At 54.2% G+C, this 21482-nt stretch overlaps 11 protein-coding genes across 11 annotated transcripts; 4 read left to right on the top strand and 7 right to left on the bottom strand.

The window, feature by feature from the left end:
- Positions 1 to 421: 421 nt before the first annotated feature.
- Positions 422 to 1663, top strand: QBC33DRAFT_472278 (uncharacterized protein). Its single transcript, XM_060425206.1, has 2 exons — positions 422 to 829; positions 903 to 1663. Exons 1-2 carry the CDS (start codon positions 474 to 476, stop codon positions 1189 to 1191), a joined length of 645 nt encoding a protein of 214 aa, XP_060283802.1. The 5' UTR covers positions 422 to 473; the 3' UTR covers positions 1192 to 1663.
- A 43-nt stretch (positions 1664 to 1706) lies between these two features.
- QBC33DRAFT_538683 (uncharacterized protein) lies at positions 1707 to 2946 on the bottom strand. Its single transcript, XM_060427918.1, has one exon. The coding sequence runs from the start codon at positions 2844 to 2846 to the stop codon at positions 2178 to 2180; it is 669 nt and encodes a 222-aa protein (XP_060283801.1). The 5' UTR covers positions 2847 to 2946; the 3' UTR covers positions 1707 to 2177.
- A 285-nt stretch (positions 2947 to 3231) lies between these two features.
- On the top strand, positions 3232 to 3812 carry QBC33DRAFT_515132 (metal binding domain of Ada-domain-containing protein; the record flags this gene model as incomplete). Its single annotated transcript, XM_060426076.1, has 2 exons — positions 3232 to 3745; positions 3775 to 3812. The coding sequence occupies 2 exons, from the start codon at positions 3232 to 3234 to the stop codon at positions 3810 to 3812; spliced, it is 552 nt and encodes a 183-aa protein (XP_060283800.1).
- Positions 3813 to 4014: 202 nt separating this feature from the next.
- On the bottom strand, positions 4015 to 5483 carry QBC33DRAFT_578318 (putative oxidoreductase OrdL; the record flags this gene model as incomplete). The annotated part of the gene is made up of 2 exons (XM_060431052.1): positions 4015 to 4163; positions 4229 to 5483. The coding sequence occupies 2 exons, from the start codon at positions 5481 to 5483 to the stop codon at positions 4015 to 4017; spliced, it is 1404 nt and encodes a 467-aa protein (XP_060283799.1).
- A 1582-nt stretch (positions 5484 to 7065) lies between these two features.
- On the bottom strand, positions 7066 to 8068 carry QBC33DRAFT_559070 (uncharacterized protein; the record flags this gene model as incomplete). The annotated part of the gene is made up of 3 exons (XM_060429936.1): positions 7066 to 7088; positions 7372 to 7520; positions 7584 to 8068. The coding sequence occupies 3 exons, from the start codon at positions 8066 to 8068 to the stop codon at positions 7066 to 7068; spliced, it is 657 nt and encodes a 218-aa protein (XP_060283798.1).
- Positions 8069 to 8777: 709 nt separating this feature from the next.
- QBC33DRAFT_611184 (putative 3-hydroxyisobutyrate dehydrogenase protein) lies at positions 8778 to 12038 on the bottom strand. The gene is made up of 4 exons (XM_060432442.1): positions 10890 to 12038; positions 10102 to 10106; positions 9851 to 10026; positions 8778 to 9790 (listed from the first exon to the last, which is right to left on the bottom strand). Exons 1-4 carry the CDS (start codon positions 11858 to 11860, stop codon positions 8993 to 8995), a joined length of 1950 nt encoding a protein of 649 aa, XP_060283797.1. The 5' UTR covers positions 11861 to 12038; the 3' UTR covers positions 8778 to 8992.
- Positions 12039 to 12210: 172 nt separating this feature from the next.
- On the top strand, positions 12211 to 13754 carry QBC33DRAFT_538675 (putative alcohol dehydrogenase protein). The gene is made up of 2 exons (XM_060427917.1): positions 12211 to 12342; positions 12398 to 13754. Exon 2 carries the CDS (start codon positions 12427 to 12429, stop codon positions 13579 to 13581), a length of 1155 nt encoding a protein of 384 aa, XP_060283796.1. The 5' UTR covers positions 12211 to 12342; positions 12398 to 12426; the 3' UTR covers positions 13582 to 13754.
- QBC33DRAFT_71241 (uncharacterized protein) lies at positions 13599 to 16696 on the bottom strand. Its single transcript, XM_060433010.1, has 3 exons — positions 16449 to 16696; positions 16290 to 16344; positions 13599 to 16170 (listed from the first exon to the last, which is right to left on the bottom strand). The coding sequence occupies exons 1-3, from the start codon at positions 16588 to 16590 to the stop codon at positions 13617 to 13619; spliced, it is 2751 nt and encodes a 916-aa protein (XP_060283795.1). The 5' UTR covers positions 16591 to 16696; the 3' UTR covers positions 13599 to 13616.
- Positions 16697 to 16855: 159 nt separating this feature from the next.
- QBC33DRAFT_538671 (4-carboxymuconolactone decarboxylase) lies at positions 16856 to 17581 on the bottom strand. The gene has a single exon (XM_060427916.1). The coding sequence runs from the start codon at positions 17384 to 17386 to the stop codon at positions 16940 to 16942; it is 447 nt and encodes a 148-aa protein (XP_060283794.1). The 5' UTR covers positions 17387 to 17581; the 3' UTR covers positions 16856 to 16939.
- Positions 17582 to 18020: 439 nt separating this feature from the next.
- Positions 18021 to 20030, top strand: QBC33DRAFT_472251 (major facilitator superfamily domain-containing protein). Its single transcript, XM_060425205.1, has 6 exons — positions 18021 to 18380; positions 18480 to 18756; positions 18825 to 18915; positions 18982 to 19235; positions 19301 to 19583; positions 19652 to 20030. Exons 1-6 carry the CDS (start codon positions 18132 to 18134, stop codon positions 19956 to 19958), a joined length of 1461 nt encoding a protein of 486 aa, XP_060283793.1. The 5' UTR covers positions 18021 to 18131; the 3' UTR covers positions 19959 to 20030.
- Positions 20031 to 20219: 189 nt separating this feature from the next.
- On the bottom strand, positions 20220 to 21131 carry QBC33DRAFT_451328 (AhpD-like protein; the record flags this gene model as incomplete). The annotated part of the gene is made up of 2 exons (XM_060424604.1): positions 20220 to 20438; positions 20541 to 21131. 2 exons carry the CDS (start codon positions 21129 to 21131, stop codon positions 20220 to 20222), a joined length of 810 nt encoding a protein of 269 aa, XP_060283792.1.
- Positions 21132 to 21482: the final 351 nt, after the last annotated feature.

The raw sequence follows: 21482 nt of genomic DNA, 5'->3' as shown, positions 1-21482 counted from the left end.
GTCGAGTATCTACAGCGGGTCATCTTGGAAGAGAAGAAATGGGAGATATAAGACACATAAATATCAACGATTATACGTGGGCGGAAGTACACGGAGATCTCCGCCAGTGGACCCCCTCAGAGATGAATGATGTTAGGCCTACTTTTGGCAACCGAGGAAGAGCTACAGGGGGACGGATTCTGGGGTACTCAACAGCTCCTTCGCGGGGATTCCTTCCTCTGTTTCCTGTCCTATTTAGTACCCTTCAATGTATTGCTCAAATGAGGATGCTCTCCAAGGCTGCCAACCCGTGCAAGTACCTACTGTGGTGGTGCTAGTGGAGGTGGCGGTGTCAGCACGAGACCAGGCCTGGCACGTGATGGGAAGTCATGCCAATTTATTGGTGGGCTTCTCTCACATGTAACATGTACCTACCTACCTACATTAACATCTCGCTCGTCCACTTCACACGCCTGTCATCCATCTCAATAAAAATGGCACCCTCACGTCCCATATCAACCAAGCCTCCTTCGTCCACACAGTCCGCTCTAATCGGTTCCTTCATTCCACGGGCCGCCCCGTCCAGCATAACAACCGCGTCCAGGCGCAGGGACACACTCCGGATATCCAAGAAGCCGCCGACAGCCAAGTCCAAGTCCAAGTCCAAGTTGTCAGCCTCAGACGACCGAGTGCTATCTGACGTGCTCCTCGCCATCAAGCCCGTCCACCTAGCCAACATCGCTAGCCGGCAGAAGAACCACGAGTATCGCAAATACCGGCTACGCGATGAGGTTACGCGGCTGTGGCTGTACGAGACGCGCGGGGGCGGCGAGGGTCGGGCGTGTATTACGTAGGTCACTTTATTCTTTATTCTTTCTCTTTTTCTCCATCTCCGCATCTATCTCCTACTAATATATTTTCAGACACATCGCGGTCATCCCACCGTCGGTACGCCGTACCCCTGGTACCGTGCCGACTGAGCCTTTCGGCATAGGCAACGACGACTTCAACGCCGGGCGTAAACAATCCAAGTACGGATACCCCGTGCTTGAGCTCTACGAGCTGGTCCGCCCCGTGACGCTGGCGGAGATGAAGAGCCGGTGGGGCATGGGCGGCGCGCCCATGGGATGGCGCTACGTGGGCACAGATCTGTGGCAGGACCGGTGGGGAGACGATCAAGAGAGGGCTGGGAAAGTCAGCCGGGTGTTTTAGGGCCTGGTGGAATATCGCGGTCTGTAGAACGAAGTAATTACTGCAGCTCCGCGCTCAGCCCTGGCTAAAACGGCTACAGCCTAATCCTTGCAGAGTCAGAATTGAGCTTGCTTCTCCTGGTCCAGAATTGCGTCGTTCGGAGCCGTAGTGCTGATTGGAGAGGGCGAAAGGGGGGAGAAAAGCAAAAAGAGGGCAGGCCTTGGATGGAAACGTTCGTGAAGGACAGCAGGCAACGGAGGGATCATTTCTATTCGCAGCTCGTCGACATTCTGGACCAGTTGCGCCAGCATGAGTTTGACTACGCAGGTTCGCTGATGCCTGATCCTGGTGGCGAATTGGATCCCCTGGGTCGGCTTATCCCCCATTAATTGACATCACAAACCCGGGCGCCATTGAGGGCGAGCAATGGGCTAGACATCTTCCTCGGGTCGCTACGCAATAAACCTGCGCACCATGGATCTCGGCAAGGCCGTTTCTATCGGCGAGCCCTTCGTCGGATCGGAGACGTTCGCTCCGATGCTGAGCCGGGAGGCCTCCTATAAACTGTCTATGCTGATGTCCACCATGGTATGCGCAAGCTCAAACTCAACCTCAAACTTAATGCAACTCGCCGATGAGTCACGCCGTGAACCCGGCGAGTCGCGCTATCTCTGGGGGTTTATTCGGGGGGTTTATTTAGGGTCGCGCTCTCTCGACGGCCAACCTGTACTTGGAAGGAAAGATAACTTAACTTCCACCCCTCTTCGATGGCCCTCCTCTTGGTCTGACCAACGCCGGCAGCGCCCTCCACGCACCCATGAATAAACCTTTTTTTCAGGCGCACGAGACACTAAGCCGTTTGAATGGCACGCCACTCCTAAGGGTACTAATTTAATGCCAGACAGGACCTTAATTGAGGATCTGGCAGCGCTGGTTGGTCTAGATAATTTCCGTCTAACTTCGAATTAGGCTCCCGAGAGCGCAGTTGCACTGGTCTTTCATGGCTGCTACCGATACATCTCCTCGTCAATCTTGCCCAGCACGCTCTGTGCTAACTTCTCATGTCGAAGCCCATAGAGTTGTTGGAAGCTCATTATCATTGGTCGCCACTTATCCGGATCGATGCGAGCAGCGTATCCTTCCAGCCGCAACTCGTCCCGAATATGAACACGGCGTACCACTACCTCCAGTCCAATACATGCACCAAGACGGCCGGGCTCGTTCCCGAACATGTCATGCTTGGCCACAAGTTCGCACTCCATCTGAACAGGACATTCCTTGACCCGCCATGGCTCGATTAGGTCCGACTTCAGTGGCGTGATCTGTGCCCTCTGCCATTTATCCTTGACGTGGATATACCCCCTCCCTTTCTTGGCCAGCGGGACAATCTCGGTGCCAGTAGTGCACGCCAACGCGTTCACCGCCGTTGTCATGAAGGCTGAATCGTCGGGGAGGTTGAGGACGCATTGTCTTGTCCGGAGGATGTTCTGGGGCGTTTTCCCGCTCGAGCCTAGTCCCAGCATGCAGTTCTGGCCGAGCCAAAACACAGAAGACATGGGTGCAACGTTGGACGTGCCATCTTCGTTTGTGGAGGTTATCAAGACGACTGGAGTGCCCCAATAGAGGATGGCCGGGTCAATGACCGAGTGCGTTCGGGGTTCATGGGCGTGGTCCATATGGAAGTCTTCAGGTGAAATCCGCGGGCTCAACTGTGCTGGTATGGGAAGTCGAGGTGTCCTAGACTTTGAAGATGCTAGATATATTTATAGTTGCGACGTCGTAAAAGACAGTGTCATCTCGCCCTGGTTGTTGAAATCGAATCCACATAACTGACGATAGGGGTTTGCTGTGATTGGCTACTTTGGGAGCAACACCTAGCTAGGCACGCCCTTTCGCTGTCAAAAAGAAGCCCCATTGGCCACTTCAATAGCAACACGCACCCATAATCCCGTCTCTGATACTTAATTATTAGGTCATCTTCAAAACCCAATTATCCAAAACTTCCCAACTTCAGTCCCAGTTCCGCGCTTACCGATACCGCCGAATTGTCGGTCCTCCATCATGTTCGACAATGATCAAACCCGCTGGACAGCAGTGAGAACCCGCAACCATGCTGCAGATGGCGCATTTGTCTACGCCGTCCGCACGACCAAGATTTACTGCCGACCGATATGCAGCGCCCGTCTCGCGCGACGGGAAAACGTCACATTCTACCCCAGCTCAAAGGATGCCGAGTCTCATGGCTTCCGACCATGCAAGCGTTGCAAACCAGGGGACCGCGGCACGATCCCCGACTCGGTCGCCGTGCAGAAGCTCAGATTGTTCCTCGAGGGGCGATCTGGCCAATTTGACGCCTCGACGCTAGACGAGATGGCGAGCCAGGCTGGGATATCGAAATGGCATTTCCACCGCTTGTTCAAGAAGCATGTCGGGTTGACGCCGGCGGAGTACATTCGGTCATCTCAGGACCGGTGTCTGACGGAGCGCCGTGAGCTGGCCGATAGCCAGTCGACTGGGGCGTCGGCAGAAATGAGCTCGATCGACGGCAGCGAGTCTGCAGTGGCAGATTACTGGAGTGGTATTTGGTCGGACGTTGACATGCAGGAGCTTTGGCAACTTCCATCCTGGGAGGTGGACGATGATTGGCTTTCTGGCTTTATGCCAACGCCAGAGACAGAGAGTGATGGACAAAGGGAGGAGTGGAACTCCCTTCTATTCCGACCATAGGTTAAACGAGAAGGTCACTTACCAATCAGTCGGTCACTTAATTCCCCCGACGCCAGAATCAATTAGTTCACTGTCATCCAACCAACATGACAGTACCCCTGTCATATTCTGAAGCTTCTAGAATACAGATGCAGGTACCCCTTTTGATAGCTTCTTCAGCCGGTCCTCAGATGCCGCAAAGCACTCAGGGAGTCCAGTGTCTTCCCACTCGCCACCCCGAATGATCTTAACCAGACCAGGAGCACAGTTGAAGATACGCGCCATGCCTGTAATTGTGAACCACATTAGTATTCTTTTCACTTTCGTAATATGCAGACCCTGACAAACTCACCGTGGCCGTTGAACCCGGCACAGATATACTGGCCCGGCAAGCTTTCCAGCTTCCCGACGAAGGGCACCGAGTCCGTTGTCATTCCGATGATCCCCGTCCACGTATGCAGCAGCCCCTCGCCATGCCTCAGCCTCCCTGGCTCGCAGACGGGGAAACACGATTCGAAGCTCCGCATTGCCTCCCGCCTTACTTCGGCGTTGAACCCGACGCGGTCGTCGGTACTCAGCCGGCTCTCAGACGCCTCCTTGCTGATATTGGGATTTTCTCGCGACGTGCCCAGGATGATGATGCCATCGGCCCTGCGCTGCATTACCGAGTTGAAGTGCTTCAGGCTGTGCCGGAGTGAGAATGTGCTTGGTAGGAGATTGTCGCCTGACAGGCTTGGAGGTGGCACAATCGCGTGTGCCTGGGCGCGATTTGGGGTGACGAAAGAAGCAAGCCGGGGAAGGAGGTGGGCGGCGAAGGCATTGGTGCAGTGGACCACGTTCTGCGCGGCTGTACTGCCTCGCGGAGTCCGTAAGTCCCAAAGAACCTGCACATCCGACGAGAGGGATGACTTTATCACCTCATTCACTGGACAATGGGTGTAGAGTCTCGCTCCGGCCGAGATGGACTGGTGAAGGAGCCACTGAGCCAGCTTTGCCGGATGGCTTGATCCTGCCGGCCATTGGTACGCCGCCACAGCCTGGTCGATGCCCGTGATCCACCTAGCCTCGTCGCCCTCGTATATCTTGATGTGCGACACATCCCCTCCGGCATCCTTGAACTCCTGGAAGCTCCGAGCGTTGAAATCGGCAAAGTCCCGAGTGAGACAGACGTCGAATGTCGTCGCCGGGTTGAAGTCGCAGGGCACACTGTGCTGCTTCACGAACTCGTCGATCTGATGGAAGACAGACCTCTCGTTGGCGATGATCTTGAGAGCCTGCTCGGTCCCATGAATCTTCCGGTAGACCTGGAAGCCACGGAAGGCGTCCGGTCGGACATGCCCCGCGTTCCGGGAACTTGCGCCACTTGCAGCCTCTCGAGCTTCGAAGATGGAGATGCTGCTCCCCTCTACCCCTGACCGAATCAGCTCAAAGGCAGTTAGGGCTCCCGAGATGCCTGAACCGATAATTGCATACTCGCTGCTTGCCGGCACCTCGGCGTCCTTGTTCGCGTTGAGATGCGGAAAGGAGCGGGTTGTTTGCTGCCAGAAGGAGAGACAGGGGTCTGGGACCGGCAACCCGCTGGGCTTTGTGGCATCGATGATGGTCATTTTCGTTGTTTTGACGGATGCTGCGTATCAGGGAGGCCAATATCTGACTTGGTTCGTCTGGCGGCAATGACGTTGCGACCCGAGTTTACCTATGCACAGACCACCTGCACCTCGAGCAAAAGGCACATGCACCCGCCTTGATTACTCCTTCCCTCCTCCAATGCCTTCTCTTTGCTTTTCCTTTCCACAACATTTATTCACATCTCAATCCGGAACCCAACCTTGGGACGCAATTCTACCACGCAATCTCTTCTCCCAGCCGTAAACCACAATCTACTTCTCCGTTAAACCTTGTGCACCTTCCCGCTGAGCTTTTTGCAGCGGCGGCGTCGCAGCTGCCTAACCAGACTCATATCCCGACACCATGCCCGTCTGCACAGGGGATGGCGTTGCTCCGACCCCGTTGTGCTGGAGCCCGGCGCCAGGCACGGTCGACGTAGCCGTAACGCTGCTTGCTAGAGCCGCCTACCCCGATGCAGACGTACGCGTACGTACTAAGCTCCAAGTCCTCGCAGATCGACCCAAAGGTCAGCCTCATAGGAGAGGAATCAAGAGGCATCATCACAAGACATCATGACAGTTAGAGAGCATAAGGAGCTCCAAGACTTGACATGGCAAAACACTGTCTATGGACGGCGGTGAGTGCTTACTATATGCTACGTTGATGCAGATAATTGTTGCTAATAGGGCGCAGCATGTGCAATTCTCGAGCTTTGTTTCTCCGACAATGTCCTTTCGCATACTAGGACAAACCATCCCCGTTTCAGCATGAGAGCAGTCTGAGTATCAGTGTCCAAAAACTTGAGAAACTGGAGCAGAGTTTTGTCAGACCCTAGGAAGCGATCAAGGATTTACTATACAAAGAGTGGGAACAGGAACTAGGGTTGTAAAGGCATAATATTTGGGTTAGGGAGTGTTGGAGTTGGAAAAGTTTGGTTTTGAAGACCTATTGCTAGGGGGTTGTGGGCAGGGGCATTTAGCCATTCAGGCAGGGGCAATTAGCTATTCGGGCAAGGGCATTCAACTATTCAGGCAAGGGCATTTGGCTAGCCGTCGCTGTCACCATTGCTAAAACACTCTTGCTGTTGCTGTCTGTTGCCATTGACGTTGCCGTCGCAGTTGCAGTCGCTTGTTCTGTGGCTGGCAGCTGGTCTTTTCCCACTCCTTTGGCTTGGCTGCTATTACCCTAAGATTCACCCGGTTGCGCACTGCTTTTGCGAAACCTGCACGCCGTGGAATTGAGCCAATTTGGTATTAATCAATTGCTTTCAGATGGGCGACATGGTTTTTTAATTTTCTGCATGATGCAGCGGCTATGTAGTTGAGAAATTCAGTTGTTTTGCTGCTTCTGCTCAAGTCTACGGAATAGTGCACTGAGATTTAGGCTTGGCAAGTAGTACTAACTATCTAAAGCAGGGACTGCGCGGCCAAACCATTCCTGGTTTTTCTGCGACTCTAGCTTGGGTAAAAGTAGTATCAATCAATTTCTCTCGATTGAGCGACAAACATTCCAAAGTTTGGAATCGAGACAGCGATGTTGCTGCTGGTAAATCGGGTTGTTTCCCTGGGAATATCCGTTGCTTCAGAACCACGTGAGAACCCAACCTGCTGAGATTAGCAGCGTTTGGCAGTGGCACAGCTGCAAGAGTAGTTTGGTCCACCTGTGATGTGACGTCCGCATTAGAGCATCTTATGAATAGAAACTAGCATCAATCAATTACCTTGTATTAAGCGACACAAAGATAGAGATTTTCACATTGCTAGACACAGGTAGTCGTTGGGAAATCGACTGTTTTGCAATTGGTGCACGGTTTGAAGACCAACCGGCTCTGCACCGCGCCGCCGCCACTACGTTGGCACCTGACAAGAAAATACCGCCGGTACGTACCATCAAATCCCTGCCACCTGATCTCCCAGTTGGCGGTCGTTAGCTTGAACTTTGAAGCCGCCCTTCTTCTCGCCGACTCGTCGATGACGGCCTGATTCTCAAAGACCTTGGTCTTTGCCTTTTTGACGGCGGCGGGAGCTAGGTCCATCCTGCAGCTGATTAGCATGTGTTTGATCCTACGTCTGCAAGGCGGACTAATTATATCCCAGAACCAAGCCGCAAATGCCACCCTGCTGCATCGTCCAGAAACTGCATTGTAAGGTGGGAAGCTGGACTGCGGTGTCTGCGTTAACGAGAACCGGGAGAATTCCGTCAGCGTGAAGTCTCGTCGCTCGTTCTCGATCAACCGCAGGATCCGGTCGACCAAACTGATGCCGAACGAGGCAAGATATCGGCAGTAGCCATCTTCCTCAGCTAGTCTCCGCTTGTCTAGCCGTTCGATTTGCAAGGCCTTCCTGATTTCGGCAGTCGGCATTTCCAGAGCCGCTCTCTGCAGTATCTCAGCTGCCTTGAGTTCCTCTTCCTTCCTGGTAGCGTCTGGTGTCTCGCATAGGCCTGGGTCTGGCGTGACTGACAATCGTTTTGCAACCTCTCGAATAGTCATCTTGTGCTCTTGGAACAGATAGTGGAGGACACTATGGAAGTACTTGTATCGCACAACTTCCTCGTCAAACCGTAGTATCTCGTCGTTTCGCATGAAGAAGGCTCGTCTGTGCTTGGCAGCAATTTGAGGGCAGGGCGTTGTTGCCAAGAAAAATGAAATGGCAGTAGATCTCAAACCTAAACAAACCATCCTGATAGCCGTAAACTGGTTCGAGTCCGAGGTAGGCGTAGGGCTGTGTTGTATAGCTCTGATACCTATAACCAATAGGGATCGAGGTGCAGGCAGACGTGGCTTGTAAGTCGGGAGGAGAGGTGGTTAGCCTGTGCAATGCCGTCAAAGAGCTTGACTACGCACAGGAGGCTGGTGAAACATCTCTCGCGGATTCCATTTCCGTGTGACCTGTCATACCGTAAAACGTTCAATTTTATCGCAAGGCAGCTTTGCACAAGGACCTGGACGTCCAAGTCGTGCTCGCTTGTAATGCCGGGGCGTCCTCGTTGATATAGGCGAAGCCAGGTAGCAGTCAAGGCGTCGTTCCAAGCACCTACGTACATTTCTGACACCGCAGCCTCCGCAGCCTCCCACAGTGAACTTAGAATCCAGTTCCGAGCACAATTTAAACCGGTGTAGACTGATAGGAGATGCCGAAATTAGTGCTAGAAGGGCCTTGAGAGAGCATTGTGCCAGCACCATATCGTGGAGCTCGGCAGGGAGATTCTCGAAGTAAGACATGGACGGGTTGGACTGTGTGGTTGGTTGACTTGAAGTTTGGTGCTTTAAGGAAAAGAAAAATGTTTGGTTGGGGCAAGAGCTGGTATATATATCTGAGAAGGCCAAACCTTGTGCTGGAAGTCTAGTCAAAGTAAGGTTTGCCTAGGTATGTAACAAAATCCGAAACTTTAAAACATGCCTCCTCCATGCCTCCTCCAGGGTTAGCCAAAATTCCGGATTTCCCACCCGGTTGTCGTGACTGGGGGCGGTGGCTGCAGGCGTGAGAGCATAAGCACATACATAAAACTACTTCCTCTCGCTGTCGTTCAGCCACTTATACACCACCCTCGCGTCCTTCCCCCGATATCTATCATCCGCCATGGCCTCTCCAAATGCCTGCAACGTCGGCCCATCCAGCACTGTTCTGGCACCCACCATTTCCGCCAACCTAGTCCCCATCCCCAACACCTTGGCGCAAAGCTCGATCCTGAAACCTCCCTCATACCCCCTACTGCTCGGCACATTTGCCTGCACCCCCGGCACGGGGTTGCTCTTGCTTGTAACCCAACACTGCCCACCACTCGCATTGATGACATCTGTCAGCAACTTTGGGTCTAGACCGGCTTTGACGCCAATATTGAGGGCCTCGGAGGCGGCGAGCGAGGTGATGGCGCTGAGGTAGTTGTTGATAATCTTGAAGGCGGTGCCGGCACCGACATCGCCGCACAAAAAGATGCCGTTGGGGTTACCCATGTGCTGCAGGTAGGACTTGACGATGGGGAAGACTCGGGGGGACGCATCGGGATTGCAGCCGGCCATGAATGTGAGCGTGCCGTCTTGGGCACCCATGGGTCCGCCGGAGACAGGGGCGTCGACAAAGGTGAGAGCGTTGGAGAGCTTAGATGCGCTGGTTTCTTGGGCAACCTTGGCGACGGCGAGGATGGTGTCGGTCTCGATTGTTCCGCATTCCATGATCAGTTTTTGTTCGGGTGATGAGGAGTCTTCTTCTGCTGCTGCGACGGCGCCCGCGAGGATACCGGTTTGCGGGTCGAGGTAGACGGCCTTGACGGCGGCGGAGCCAGGGAGCATGGTGATGACGGTGTTCTGGAAGTGACATGTAAGCGTTCTGGACCGTCATCCGGGTGTATATTAGGGTTTTCTTACAGCTGCCTTTGCCGCCTCAAAGCCGTTGGTAATGACCTCGACGTGCCCTTTGCCCTCCGTCTCTGCTTTGAATCGGTTTAGGGCTTCGGTGCTGACATCGCAGATGAGAAGTGTCTTTTCAGGACCAAGACCGGCGTGGAGGTTCTTCGCCATGGGATAGCCCATAACTCCGAGGCCTAAAAACGATGATCAGCCATTCTACCCGCCATCAGGGAGTATTCATGTTCATTTTCCTTACCGATAAAGGCGACCGTGTCTGCAGGCGAAGAAGGCATTGTGTTTTGCTGTTCGTCCGCTTCTGCTCGCAGTTGAAATTACGGATTAATAGTGGAAGAAACGAGTAGAAACAAACTCTTGGAATAATGGAGGAAGAATAAAATAAAAATGAACAAACATTCGGCTGCAGAGTCGGTGCCTCACCAAGTCCCACCATCACCGATCATCGTTAACCAGGGGGGTTGATGTTGTGCGGGGATGTTTCTTGACCCCGCAGTTCATTCTACGGATCCATACATCATCGCCGTTATCGCCGTAGGTTGGGGAAAGGGACCAAGAAGTATGTGGGGGATCCCCAATGGATGTGGGGGCTACCCAACCCCACGTTTGTGCAGTTACGGTCAGTCATGAAGGGAGTAATTATCTCTCCAAAAAGAAGGATCGTTGTCCGACTATGGAGCCAATCAGGGACTGGTTCTTGGTTGTTGATCGGAGGCTCTCAAAGTGCGTGGCATTTCTGTCCCGTTGCTGGATCCTCTCCAACGAAAGGTGTCCCAGGATATGACCAGATACACTAATGTTGTTTGTCATGGGAATCCTTCAGGCAACGGTACTTGATTTCTTATTTATAAGGCAGACCGGCCAAGTAGCAAAAGGACTTGCGCATAGCTCGAGCAGGTGTATGGGAAATAGACAAATTGTTACAATTATTTACAGCTTTCCTGGCCAGAATCGATGTTTGTTCTGTTCCCTCCACACCCCGTCATGCGCCAGCACTACCTCCACATCCACCTCCCCTCCCTTTCTCTTCTCCTTCAAAAACTCGGCGATCCAATCCAGTGTCTTCCTCGCCACGCCCGTATCCACATGCACACTCCTCATCCCGCCCCTGCCGTCCTCGTACATGGCGATCCCCTTCTCGCCGCTCAAGATCCTCGGATCGTGGCAGCAGTCCCCGCCCAAGTAGACATATGTGCGCTCGCCGGTGCGAACGAGCAGGTTCACGTGGCCGTAGAGGTGACCCGGGCTGTCAATGGCATAGACGCTGCCATCGCCAAAGAGATCCAGCGCGTGAGGGAATCCCGCAAGGGGCTGCCAGGACCAGTTCTCGGCAGAAGGCGGCAGCTTGGCGTGTGTGTCTGTAGGCGTGGGCGTGTGTTTGGGGGCATATGGGCCGTCGTCGTATGCGCCACTGCCACTCCTAGGAACGGGTGGGAACTCGACAGTTCGAGACGCGGGCAGCTCATCGTCGTTGAAAATCTCGGCCGGATACAGGGGGCCGGCGCCGTGCTTCAACAAGTCTAGCGTGCCGGACCCGACGGCGAAAGTGGCGCTGGGAAAGTCGGATGGTGTGCCGACATGGTCCCAGTGGACATGGCTGAGAATCACCATGTCAATGTCGCTGTCCGGGTCGAGAAGGACCTCTCCCGTAGCCCCATCCTTCGTATTACCTCCGCTGTTGCTTCCCATGGCGCCCCTGCGGAGACTGGCAGCGCAGTCCGGGTCTGTGGTGATGGGCCGTCGCTGCGCGATGTGCTCCCGCTGCTTGGGTGGGTAGCCATTGAGGTCGCGCTTGACGCCGAGGTCGAAGACAAGATTGGTAACATGTCTTGCGCCGGCTTGTTTGGGAGAGGGCGATGGGTGCCGGATGAGGAACGAGAGGGAGGGGACTGTGGCGCGCTTTTCCGGGTCGGCATCGGTAACGAAGAGGCGCTCGGGGAGGGTGAGGTGGCCGGCGTCGAGGGCCGAGACAGTTACGTAGACGGGCGGTTTGGTGTCTGTTGTGGTCACCATGGTTGTTTGTTGTTGGTAGTTTGTATTGCCTTGAACGCGAATAATTGCTACGAACTGAAGATCGCCATCCTGCAATGCACGTAGGTGGTGTGATAATATGATGATATTCGTTCACCCCACTTTGCCAGTCCATTTCATGACAAGCTCCGCAATATTCCTTCAACAATAATTATGCACTTTTCCATAGATTCCCATAAAATGTAGAACAAGGTACGGATAGGGAGATATGAAATGAGGGGGTGGGTCAGTTCGTCATAGGCGGGGAAGGGGCCACTGTGGAGCTGGCAAGCGGGGGAAGAAGAGGGGGATAAGCTTGGAATGTCGGTAGTTCTTCATTATCTTCTCCATATCGACAACCCCTGCTTATGCTATGCATGCATGGGGACTACCAGTAACTCTGGAGAGGGCATTCAAGGAAGAAATCGCCTCGAAAAGAGAATGAACTGAAACGTACACACTATATGCACAACATTGGTTCCTCTGTAATTACATCTCAATCATCACAGTGTAACCGCATCACTGACATATTAACGGAAGCAAATAAGGAACAAAAGAAGCAAGCAAAAATGGCAGCTTCAGCCGGTCCCCTCCCACAGCTCATGAAGGCACAGTTCCTGGACGCCTTCAACACCCCCTATGCACTCCGCTCCGTCCCTCTCCCGGAGCTCAGCTCCCCCCACGACATCCTTATCAAAGTCGACGCCGCCTCCTACTGCCACACCGATGCCGTCCTCGCCGCCGGGCAGATGCTTCCCAACCCGCCCTCGTTTCCGCACATCGGCTGCCACGAATTCGCCGGAACCATTGTGGGCCTACCACCAAACTCCTCCCCGTCCTCTTCTCCCTCGTTCCGGATAGGCGACCGAGTCGGCGTGCCGGGCCGCTCGTTCCACCCCTGCGGCACCTGTTTCGAATGCGCATCCGGTCCCACCCCCGAAGAGCCCGACGCTGATCCGCCCGGGTACTCTGTGTACTGCCCACGCTCGCATAACAACGGGCTGAGCGGCCCCGGTGGTTTCAGGGAGTACGCCGTCGTGGACAGCCGTCAGGTGGCGCCCATCCCAGAAGGCATGTCTGCAGTCAACACGGCCGCGCTCATGTGTGCCGGTGTCACGGTCTACGCCGCCCTGAAGCGGTGTGGTTTGAAACCCGGGCAGCGAGTCGGTGTCATGGGGTGTGGCGGGGGATTGGGCCATCTGGGGCTCCAGTTCGCCGTCAACATGGGGCTCAAGGTCGTGGGCGTCGACAATGCGGATGCGCCGCTGCAGCTGGCCAGGAGCATCGCCGAGGGCGCAAGGATAGTAGACGCAAGAGCCGAAAAGGCAGCCGACGTCGTGACTCAGCTCGGCCAAGAAGACGGGAAACAGGACAGGGGGGACATGGGCCTGGACGCCGTCATCGTTCTGCCAGAGAGCCAGGCGGCCTTTGACTACGGCGTCGCTCTCCTCAGAAACCACGGAAAGTGCATCGTCGTCTCCTTTCCGGAGAAGGGATTCCACCTCTCCGCTCGAGATGTCGTATTCCGGGACATTTCCATCGTGGGTAGTCTCGTGGGCAGCAACAAGACGTTGAGAGAGATGCTGCAGTTCGCTGCAGAACATAACGTCAAGGCAAACATCAAGACGTTCCCCCTGTCTAGATTGAACGACTTGGTGACCGAGTACCACAGGGGACGAGGTGGGAAACTTGCCATTGACATGGCTCTTCCCGATGGACCCTGAAGTGGTCATAGAAGAAGGAGTAGCAGCATCGGCATTTAGGTAGCTTCCAACATGTCCGCGTAAATGTTCAAAGAACTCCCAATCACATCGACTATCGCCCATGTCTGAGCCCCTCTGAAGATGGTTGCCCACACCCTCAACACCCCTGCATTGAGGTACCTGGCCATCTCCGGGAGGTCTAGTGTCTTCTCGGGCGGGACCGCGAATTCCGTCTCGTCCAGCACTGCCTTGACGAGTGACAAGATCTTCATCTCGTCTCCACCGATGGGAGGATCGGCATTTGGTCCCGACACCGATACGGCCTCGAGCCATTTACTGAGGAGCAAGGCGCACTCCAGCGAGCACAGCGAGTGCTGGATCGACCAGACAAAGGTCTGCGTCTTGGCCACGAGCCGAATCCCCATCTTGACCGGGATGCTCAGCGCGTGGGCCGAGTGGAGGAGTGCACGCACCAGCTTCGGAGTCCGCTTGATCGTCGGCGTGTCTCGCAGCGCATTGGCGATCTGCAGGGGATCGCGCGTGCCAAGTGCCCGCCCCGGGCCGGTGTCCAGGTTGAGCCGGATGTAAGCCAGGCGAAGGAGGGCCGTCGAGTTGAAGGCCACGGGGCCGTTGGGGTTTGTGGGATCAAGGGATGATTCCGGGTTGCGCTTCCAGCCTGACTGCCAGTTTCGCAGGGCCTGTTCGAGTGGCGCGACATCCTCGGCCGCCAGCTCGGACGAATCGAAGCGACACCTCGCCGTTTGCCGGACAAAGAAGATGTGCTGAATAATGGCGTGGATCAGGACATAGTTTGCAAGTGACGAATGCCACTTGGTCATGTCTTTGCCACTGCTCGAGAACAACCATCGCAAGGTATCTTGGAATTGCGAGGGTTCGCCAGCTCTGCGCCTCGCCTCTTGCCATTTGGCCTCGGTGTCTGCCTTGAACTCGGCAGCACTGCAAGGGAGCCGCATCTTGACCTCCGAGTTGAGAATGAGCGGCGGTATGTCGTACACAATGCAGTGGAGGTTGAAGAAGCAAAAGACGATGTATTTCGTCCTCATCACAGATTCACACCGCGCCCACTCTTCCCAGCCGCCGGGGGATTCGTGTGAAGGGTGGTCCGAACGCAGACCGTCGTCTCGAACAATGCTTGCAAGGATGCTCTGTATCGCAAGTGCTTCCCGGAGAATCTCCTTATGCTTGGCCCAGGTAGCCATGGCCATTAGAAGCAGAAGCGCCTGGGCCGATTGCATCAGATCCTCCTTTGGTGAGAAGCTCACCGTCGAGGTATCGGGCTCTGATGGAAGCCCGAGTGGTCCGTTGACCGTATGTCCGGGGCTCGAAGCGAGTCGATCAAGCACGGCAGGGCTACTCATGGCAGATCTTGCGGAGTAGACCGAGTGATCTGGCTCGTTGTCTCGCTGAGCCGATGCAACTCTTGCATCTCTTTTCCTTATGCGTTCACTTGCAATAGCCCTAGCCGCATGGAAGAGCTCCACACCCTGTTCTGCCTCAAAACAGTACTGTGCACCGACAGCGGCCATGGCGAGGAGAAGCTCGACCGAACATTCCCTGACGGACATGGACGGGATGTGGAGGAACGGAAGGTGCTCGTGAAAGCCATCAACATATGCACGGATGTAACGTGAAAGAGACAGCCTCGTGGGGATCTGAAAGTGCAGAGGAACGCTATCGAATTGGGAAATCATGTGCAGCATAAACTGCCTGTCTTCGTAGGATATATCGAATATTCTTCTGGTGTCCGTCCGTTGACGGTGCATTTCAGGGTGCTGATGGTGGTGGTGGTGGTGGTGATTGCTGTTGTTCGGGTCGGAAGTCTCTTCGTCTGGCTGGAGAGACGGCAGTCTTGAGCCAAATCTGGAGAAGGAATTCGGCTCCTCCAGTGTACCTTGTCCGTGACCGAAGTTGTCGTGGCTTTCCTCGTTGGCGTTATTGCACATCTCGCCCGAGTTTATGAAGGAATCGAATGAGAAAAATGGCATGGGCTGTTCCGTGGTTACCATAGATGTGAAATGGTAGGATGCCAACGGTCCAGTCTCGAGGAACGCGGCGAAGCTGTCAAAAGATTCGTCCAAGTCGCCATGTTCCAGAGGGAGCCTTGGACCCCCGATGTCCATGTTCATGGACGGGGGCATGGTTTCTGGTTGCGTGACACCCTCGGCAAAAGGTTCCGCAGGAATTCCAGTAGGTGCAGCGTAGGCTGCTGAGGACGATGCAGCCAAAGCATCTTGGAAAGCCGTCTGTTCTGCAGCCAATGAAAGGGTTGCCAGAGGAGACTCGTAATCCTGGGCTGATGGCATTTGCCCACCCGAAGACTCGCCCATGAGATGAGGGTGTGTCCGTAAGTCAACATTAAACGGACTCCTAGAATTGCCCCCTGTTGCTGGAGCTGACGAAGGTGATGGCAGCGGTGCTCCATGATTCTGCCAGTCATTGACACCGCTAGAGGAGATTCCTGGTCGCCTGGTCGCCTTCCGTGAGAGCCGAGAATGGTCCAGATCAGGGGGGCGAGTGGTAGCCTGCGGGGGCTGAGGCTCTCCCCCTTCTCTGTTGTGTGTGAGTCGTTCATGGCGGATCAACAGGTCACTATAATGAGAGCATGGATGTGGTTAGTATGACGTCTAGTGAAGGAAGTACCGTTTCGGTTGCTTTTTGTCATGCACGTATGTATGTATGTATGTAGGTATGTATGTACAGTACAATACCTTCTGGTGAATCGAGATTTGCATCGACCACAAGCGAATGGTCTTTCCTGCGTGTCTAAAGAGAGAGAGGGGGAGTGTAAGAGAGAGGAACAATTGCTAGGCAAGTGTTTGGCAGGGCCTGGGTGGATGCTGCTGGTTGGGGTGGATTGGCCAACTTACGGGTCCTCTCGTGCCGCTGCAGATGTTCAAGGCGGCCGAAGAATCTCTGGCAGCGAATGCATTGGAAGCGCTTTGGCTTTTTGGGTGGCGGCTGATCTTCATCATGTACGACAATGTTGTCGACGATGTCACTGGACGGCATGGCCCTCACGATTGGAGGGGGGGCAGGTCGGTCGCGTGGAACGGAGAGGGGGAGACGCGGTTAGGTGTTTCTTTTCGTTCGCCAACGTAACGGGGGAGGAGGTCGGCAGGTCGGTCAATCCGAGGCTAATTTCATCCGTGCTATCCCGGTAGGTCCTTGGTGCCAATTTGTCCGAAATCAGGTCACGTGAACAGTCCCAAAGGCGAGGACCGGATGGAAGTGGAGACAAGGGGGAAGCGGGGTAATCCGTCACTGCCCGCGTCAAGCTTCGAATCTGGGGCCGATTCTAATTATCTTATCCCGTTGCTGTTTGGCTAACCCTGAAGTGATAACATATCCCAAACAATCTCTATGCCACCTTGTTCCCCAGCTCTCTTGCCATCTCTCCCTTCTCAGCCATCTCGTTCAGAACCTTTTCGGCCGTCTTCATGGCGTCTACGCCCGCCGGGACACCGCAGTAAGTCGTGCAGTGCAGGATGGCCTCCCTGATTTCCAGCTCCGAGAGCCCATTGTTCCTCGCGCCGCGGACGTGTACGGCCAGCTCGGGTCCGCGGTTGAGGGCCATGAGCATGCCGATGTTGAGTAGGCTGCGCTGCTTCTTCTCGAGGCCCGGTCGTGTCCACGCGTAACCCCAGCACCACTCAGTGACGAGCTCTTGGCCGGGCTTCGAGAACTCGGTGGCCCCGTTGGCGAGGGCACGGTCGACGTAGCTGTCACCGACGACGCTGCGGCGCATCTTGAGGCCTTCGTCGAAAAGCTGCTTGTGCAGCGCGTCGAGCTTGGGGTCGGTACTCATTTTGGAGAGGCGAATGGGGGACGTGCTAACTGGATCTCAAGAGAGTAGGGCCTGGTGACGGTGGCACAGGAGTGGTATAATTAGAAGAAGACGAATAAATGCTGAGTGTGTGCGTGCGTGTGTGTGTGTATGCAAACGAGGCAGATTACTTCGTTATTTTGTGTTCAGCGAGAACAATTTCAACTTTCGTCAGAGCAAGTCCATATATAAGCTACCCCGTACGTCCTCTAGGTGGGGGTGCACTCTCCGTAGCCGGCATGCTCAACTCAGGCGGGGAGATCACGCGTAGTGTATGTAGGTACTATGTAGCACGCTGGAGATGCGATTACCATTATTGAAGTTGCTCATAGGAGAATATGCAATAATCCGGTCCCAAACACCTCTGTATGTGGGGGGTGGAATTTGTTGGTATTTTCCCCTCATGGGGAGGTGGCGGGAGGATTCCCTGGAGAATCCCCGGTCCTCCTGATTTCAGCTATTCCCGGCCACAAACCTGGTTGCCGGATCCACTGCCATGCCCAGCCTTGCCCCCAGAATGCGAGGTTGCAGGATATGCAACTCTGCCCGAAATGGTAATGATAGACAGCCTCAGATCAACATCTTGCCTGCCTATATCAACAATTTAACCCAATGGCAAACATGTCTTTCTTCCTCAGGAGTAGATCTTTCGCTCCCACTCTCATCTCAAAAACCCATATACCCATTGCTCTACTTGTTTTGATTTTCCACATATTGGCCACCAAACATGTCTTCCCGGGTCTCGGAAGAGAAGGCTGATACCAACTTTCACGAGTTCTCTCACGATGAACAAAGGGGCCCAGAAGATGCAGAGCGGCAGAGGAAAGAGAAGGCTCTTGTCCGCAAGCTGGACTGTTTCATTGCCCCTGTCATGATGCTTCTCATGCTTATCAGCTACTTGGATCGAGGGAATATTGGGTTTGCTGCGACGCAAGGCATGGCAGTTGACATTAATCTCAAGGGGAGCCAACTGAATGTAAGCACTTGTCCTTCTCTTCTTTTCTTTCCTTTTCTTTTCTTTTCTTGTCCTCGTCTTTCTTTGATGCATCTTTCTGACTCACATTGATCACACCAGACTGCAATCTCCGTATTCTACATCTTCTACATCCTCGCCGAATTCCCCACGTCGATTCTAGTCAAACGCCTTCAGTTCAACCGGGTCATTCCCGCCATCACCTTTTGCTGGGGCGTCGTATGCCTCTTCACTGGCTTGGTCCAGTCGTTCGGTCCGCTTGTCGTGACCCGCGTCTTACTCGGCTTCTTCGAAGGATGCCTCTTCCCGTCCATGACTCTGTTCCTGTGCAACTGGTACAAGCGCGAGGAACTGGCGGTGCGCATTGCCTTTCTGTTTAGTAAGTCGAACCCTGAAACATGTACATGTAATTCCATGTCTCAGTGGCGCCTATTAACAACCTCACAGTTGCATCTGCACTCTCTGGTGCCTTTGGAGGTCTTTTGGCGTGGGCCATGTTAAGCATGGACGGAGTAGCCAACATGGCTGGATGGCGATGGTGCGTTTCCAAACTTCCCCCCTACCAATATTTTTATCTTTTCATTCTGACTTTTGATCGCTCTAGGCTCTACATTATTGAAGGTCTCATCACCGTCGTTTTCGCCGCATGCTGCATTTTCCTCGTCCCCAAAAACTACGAGACAGCGTATTTCTTGAACGCAGAGGACAAGGCGATCATGCGGAGACGTGCCGAGGAGATGGAAGCCTACAGTGGTGGTTCCGGACACTACGGCATGAAGGAAATCAAAGAAGCTGCCAAAGACGTGAAGAGTTGGGCGCACGGCGTTATCCAGATCGCTGTCGTGACCATTTTATACGGTGAGTAATTAATTAACCTACACTTCCTTGACAGATGATGATGAAATTAACACTCGTGGAAATAGGTTTCGGCACATTTCTGCCCATCATCATCAAGGATGGATTTCATTACTCGACGGTCCAAGCACAATATTTGGTCATTCCAGTCAACCTCTGGGGGGCCCTTGTGTACGCCGTCGGTGCCGTTCTTTCGGACAGGTACACCAGCCGCTTCCTCCCGCTGATCATCTGCGCCCCCTTCGGCGTGGCCGGCTACGCAATCTTGCTGTGCGACGTCTCGCCGGGGGTGCGGTACTTTGCCACGTACCTGATCGCCACCGCCTGTTTCCTCTGTACTGGAGGCAACATGTAAGTCTCTGAACACCGTCTTGTAAAGAGACCAGGGAGCAGTGTGCTAATAATGTCTGGTGTTATAGTGCCTGGCTATCCGGCAACTGTGCTCCCGACGGCAAGCGCGCCGCTAGTCTCGGCATCTTGCTGACTCTGACCAACATTGGCGGCGTAGTCTCGGGTCAGATCTACCAGGCAAACGCTGCACCCGGATTTACGCTGGGTCATGCGTGGTCCCTAGGCTGTCTAGCCTTTGCCTGGTTTGGGTGGTGGATCGTCAGGTGGATCTACAAGAGGCGTCAGGCGGGCAAGGAGCAAGCGCTGGCCGAGGGGGTCGTCGTGCCCCCTGACCAGTATACTGATCGGGCTCCGGACTTTAAGTATCAGATCTAGGTGGGAAATAGAGTGGGAAAGAGGACGGAGGAGAGTCAACAAATTGCACTGCTTGGGAAGGGTGGAGTGGATAATTCGTTAGTTCGTACAGAGAGATATTATATTGGTTGTAAATCGTGTAAATTGCAACCCATCTTCACGTGGTTACAAAACAGGGATGAAAAATACTTGATGGAATGAATGACAAAGGTATGCATGCATTGATCGATTGTACATTCAACTGGAATTGTAAAGACATGAATCAAGGCTGTCCCATTGTGCCTACGATGTCGAAGCCGAAGCCCCAGACGTCAACTCCGCTATGATGGGTGCCGCGACATGGGCTGTGTGCAGACTCAACAAGGTGGCGATCTCCAGAACCTCCAGTATCTCCTGCGGTGTGGCGCCGTATCCCAGGGCGTTCCTCATGTGCAGTTTCAGGCCGGGAACATAAAGGTGAGTGGCCGCACTGTCGAAGGCGCAATACACGAGCTCTTTCATCTGTCTCCAGCGTCAGCCATTGTACTGTGATTCCCTACCGCTTTCTACACCACAGAGTTTCTGATAGTTGTACATGTTTGGGAATCGGTCCCTTGACGTTACCTTTGGTTCAAGAGCGCCTCTTCCGCTTCCCCCGTTACCGCCGACATTCTTAACCCACGGCACACTCGAGAACTCGAGATAGGCCTCGAAGAATTCCGGGTCGAGTCTCAAAAAGTCTTCCCAGAAGGTGTGCCAATACCCCCTCTTCTCCGTGAATTCCTTCTTCAATTTCTCCTGCCTTTCATCAAAGGCCTTCGTTATCTCATCCTCATACTTCCCTTCTTCCTTCAGGACCTCGACGAGCAAGGGCACCCCAATGTTGCACGCGTGTATGCCTAGCGTGCTAGATAACTCGATGACCTCCAGTACCTCGTGTACGGTGGCGCCTTCCTTGAGCGCGGCTGCGACATGTACGCGTATGCCAGGGGCGTAGAGGTGCGTGGCGGCGCTGTCGACGGCGAGAGAGATGAGGGACTGATCCTTGCGCGAGAGGTGGGATTTCTGGCGCGGCACGGAGGCCAAGGACAGGCTTGCGGAGAAGAAGGCCGGGTCGACAGAGAGAAGAGATTCCCAGCCAGTGTGGAATGCTTCGGCGCCTAGTTTGGCAACAAATCTTTCTTGAAGTTCCTTCTTCTCTTGGTCTGACGCCATGGTTTCAATGCTGTAATTCTTGGCAAAGAGAAAAGAGACGTATTTTCTTTCCCTGTTCTTGCTTTTGTTTGGTGTAGTTGTTGTATTCGCGATTCTTGGACGCACCGATACCACCAATATTACTACACTGGAACGGGGAAATGTCCTGAGAAACAGCATCGTGTGTGGGTTGTCGAAAAAGTTCCCCGCATCCGACTCCGCTCTCAGGCCGTTGGCTTCCGCCTTAACCCCACCCACCCCCGCATAAGCATGCAAGCCAAGGTGCACGGCATTTGCTATTGTAGCTATCGGGTTCGGCGAGTCTCTCCATGTTCCTCTCGTTTTCTCCAGGCCCACAAGTTATGATGCTAT

Source organism: Phialemonium atrogriseum (genome assembly GCF_030411735.1).
Source record: "Phialemonium atrogriseum strain 8032-3 unplaced genomic scaffold QBC33scaffold_12, whole genome shotgun sequence".
Lineage (NCBI taxonomy): Eukaryota > Fungi > Ascomycota > Sordariomycetes > Cephalothecales > Cephalothecaceae > Phialemonium > Phialemonium atrogriseum.
This window is presented reverse-complemented; position numbering and strand designations above follow the sequence as displayed.

Coding starts and splice junctions, on each gene's coding strand:
- QBC33DRAFT_611184 (XM_060432442.1), bottom strand. CDS start 11,860: ATGGTGACCACAACAGACACCAAACCGCCCGTCTACGTAACTGTCTCG. Junction 9,791..9,850: donor TTGAGGCGGCAAAGGCAGCT/GTAAGAAAACCC, acceptor TGTCACTTCCAG/AACACCGTCATCACCATGCT.
- QBC33DRAFT_538683 (XM_060427918.1), bottom strand. CDS start 2,846: ATGGACCACGCCCATGAACCCCGAACGCACTCGGTCATTGACCCGGCC.
- QBC33DRAFT_538675 (XM_060427917.1), top strand. CDS start 12,427: ATGGCAGCTTCAGCCGGTCCCCTCCCACAGCTCATGAAGGCACAGTTC.
- QBC33DRAFT_538671 (XM_060427916.1), bottom strand. CDS start 17,386: ATGAGTACCGACCCCAAGCTCGACGCGCTGCACAAGCAGCTTTTCGAC.
- QBC33DRAFT_71241 (XM_060433010.1), bottom strand. CDS start 16,590: ATGCCGTCCAGTGACATCGTCGACAACATTGTCGTACATGATGAAGAT. Junction 16,345..16,448: donor GCAGCGGCACGAGAGGACCC/GTAAGTTGGCCA, acceptor CTCTCTCTTTAG/ACACGCAGGAAAGACCATTC. Junction 16,171..16,289: donor AAATCTCGATTCACCAGAAG/GTATTGTACTGT, acceptor CTCTCATTATAG/TGACCTGTTGATCCGCCATG.
- QBC33DRAFT_472251 (XM_060425205.1), top strand. CDS start 18,132: ATGTCTTCCCGGGTCTCGGAAGAGAAGGCTGATACCAACTTTCACGAG. Junction 18,381..18,479: donor TCAAGGGGAGCCAACTGAAT/GTAAGCACTTGT, acceptor TGATCACACCAG/ACTGCAATCTCCGTATTCTA. Junction 19,236..19,300: donor TGTCGTGACCATTTTATACG/GTGAGTAATTAA, acceptor TCGTGGAAATAG/GTTTCGGCACATTTCTGCCC.
- QBC33DRAFT_472278 (XM_060425206.1), top strand. CDS start 474: ATGGCACCCTCACGTCCCATATCAACCAAGCCTCCTTCGTCCACACAG. Junction 830..902: donor GAGGGTCGGGCGTGTATTAC/GTAGGTCACTTT, acceptor ATATATTTTCAG/ACACATCGCGGTCATCCCAC.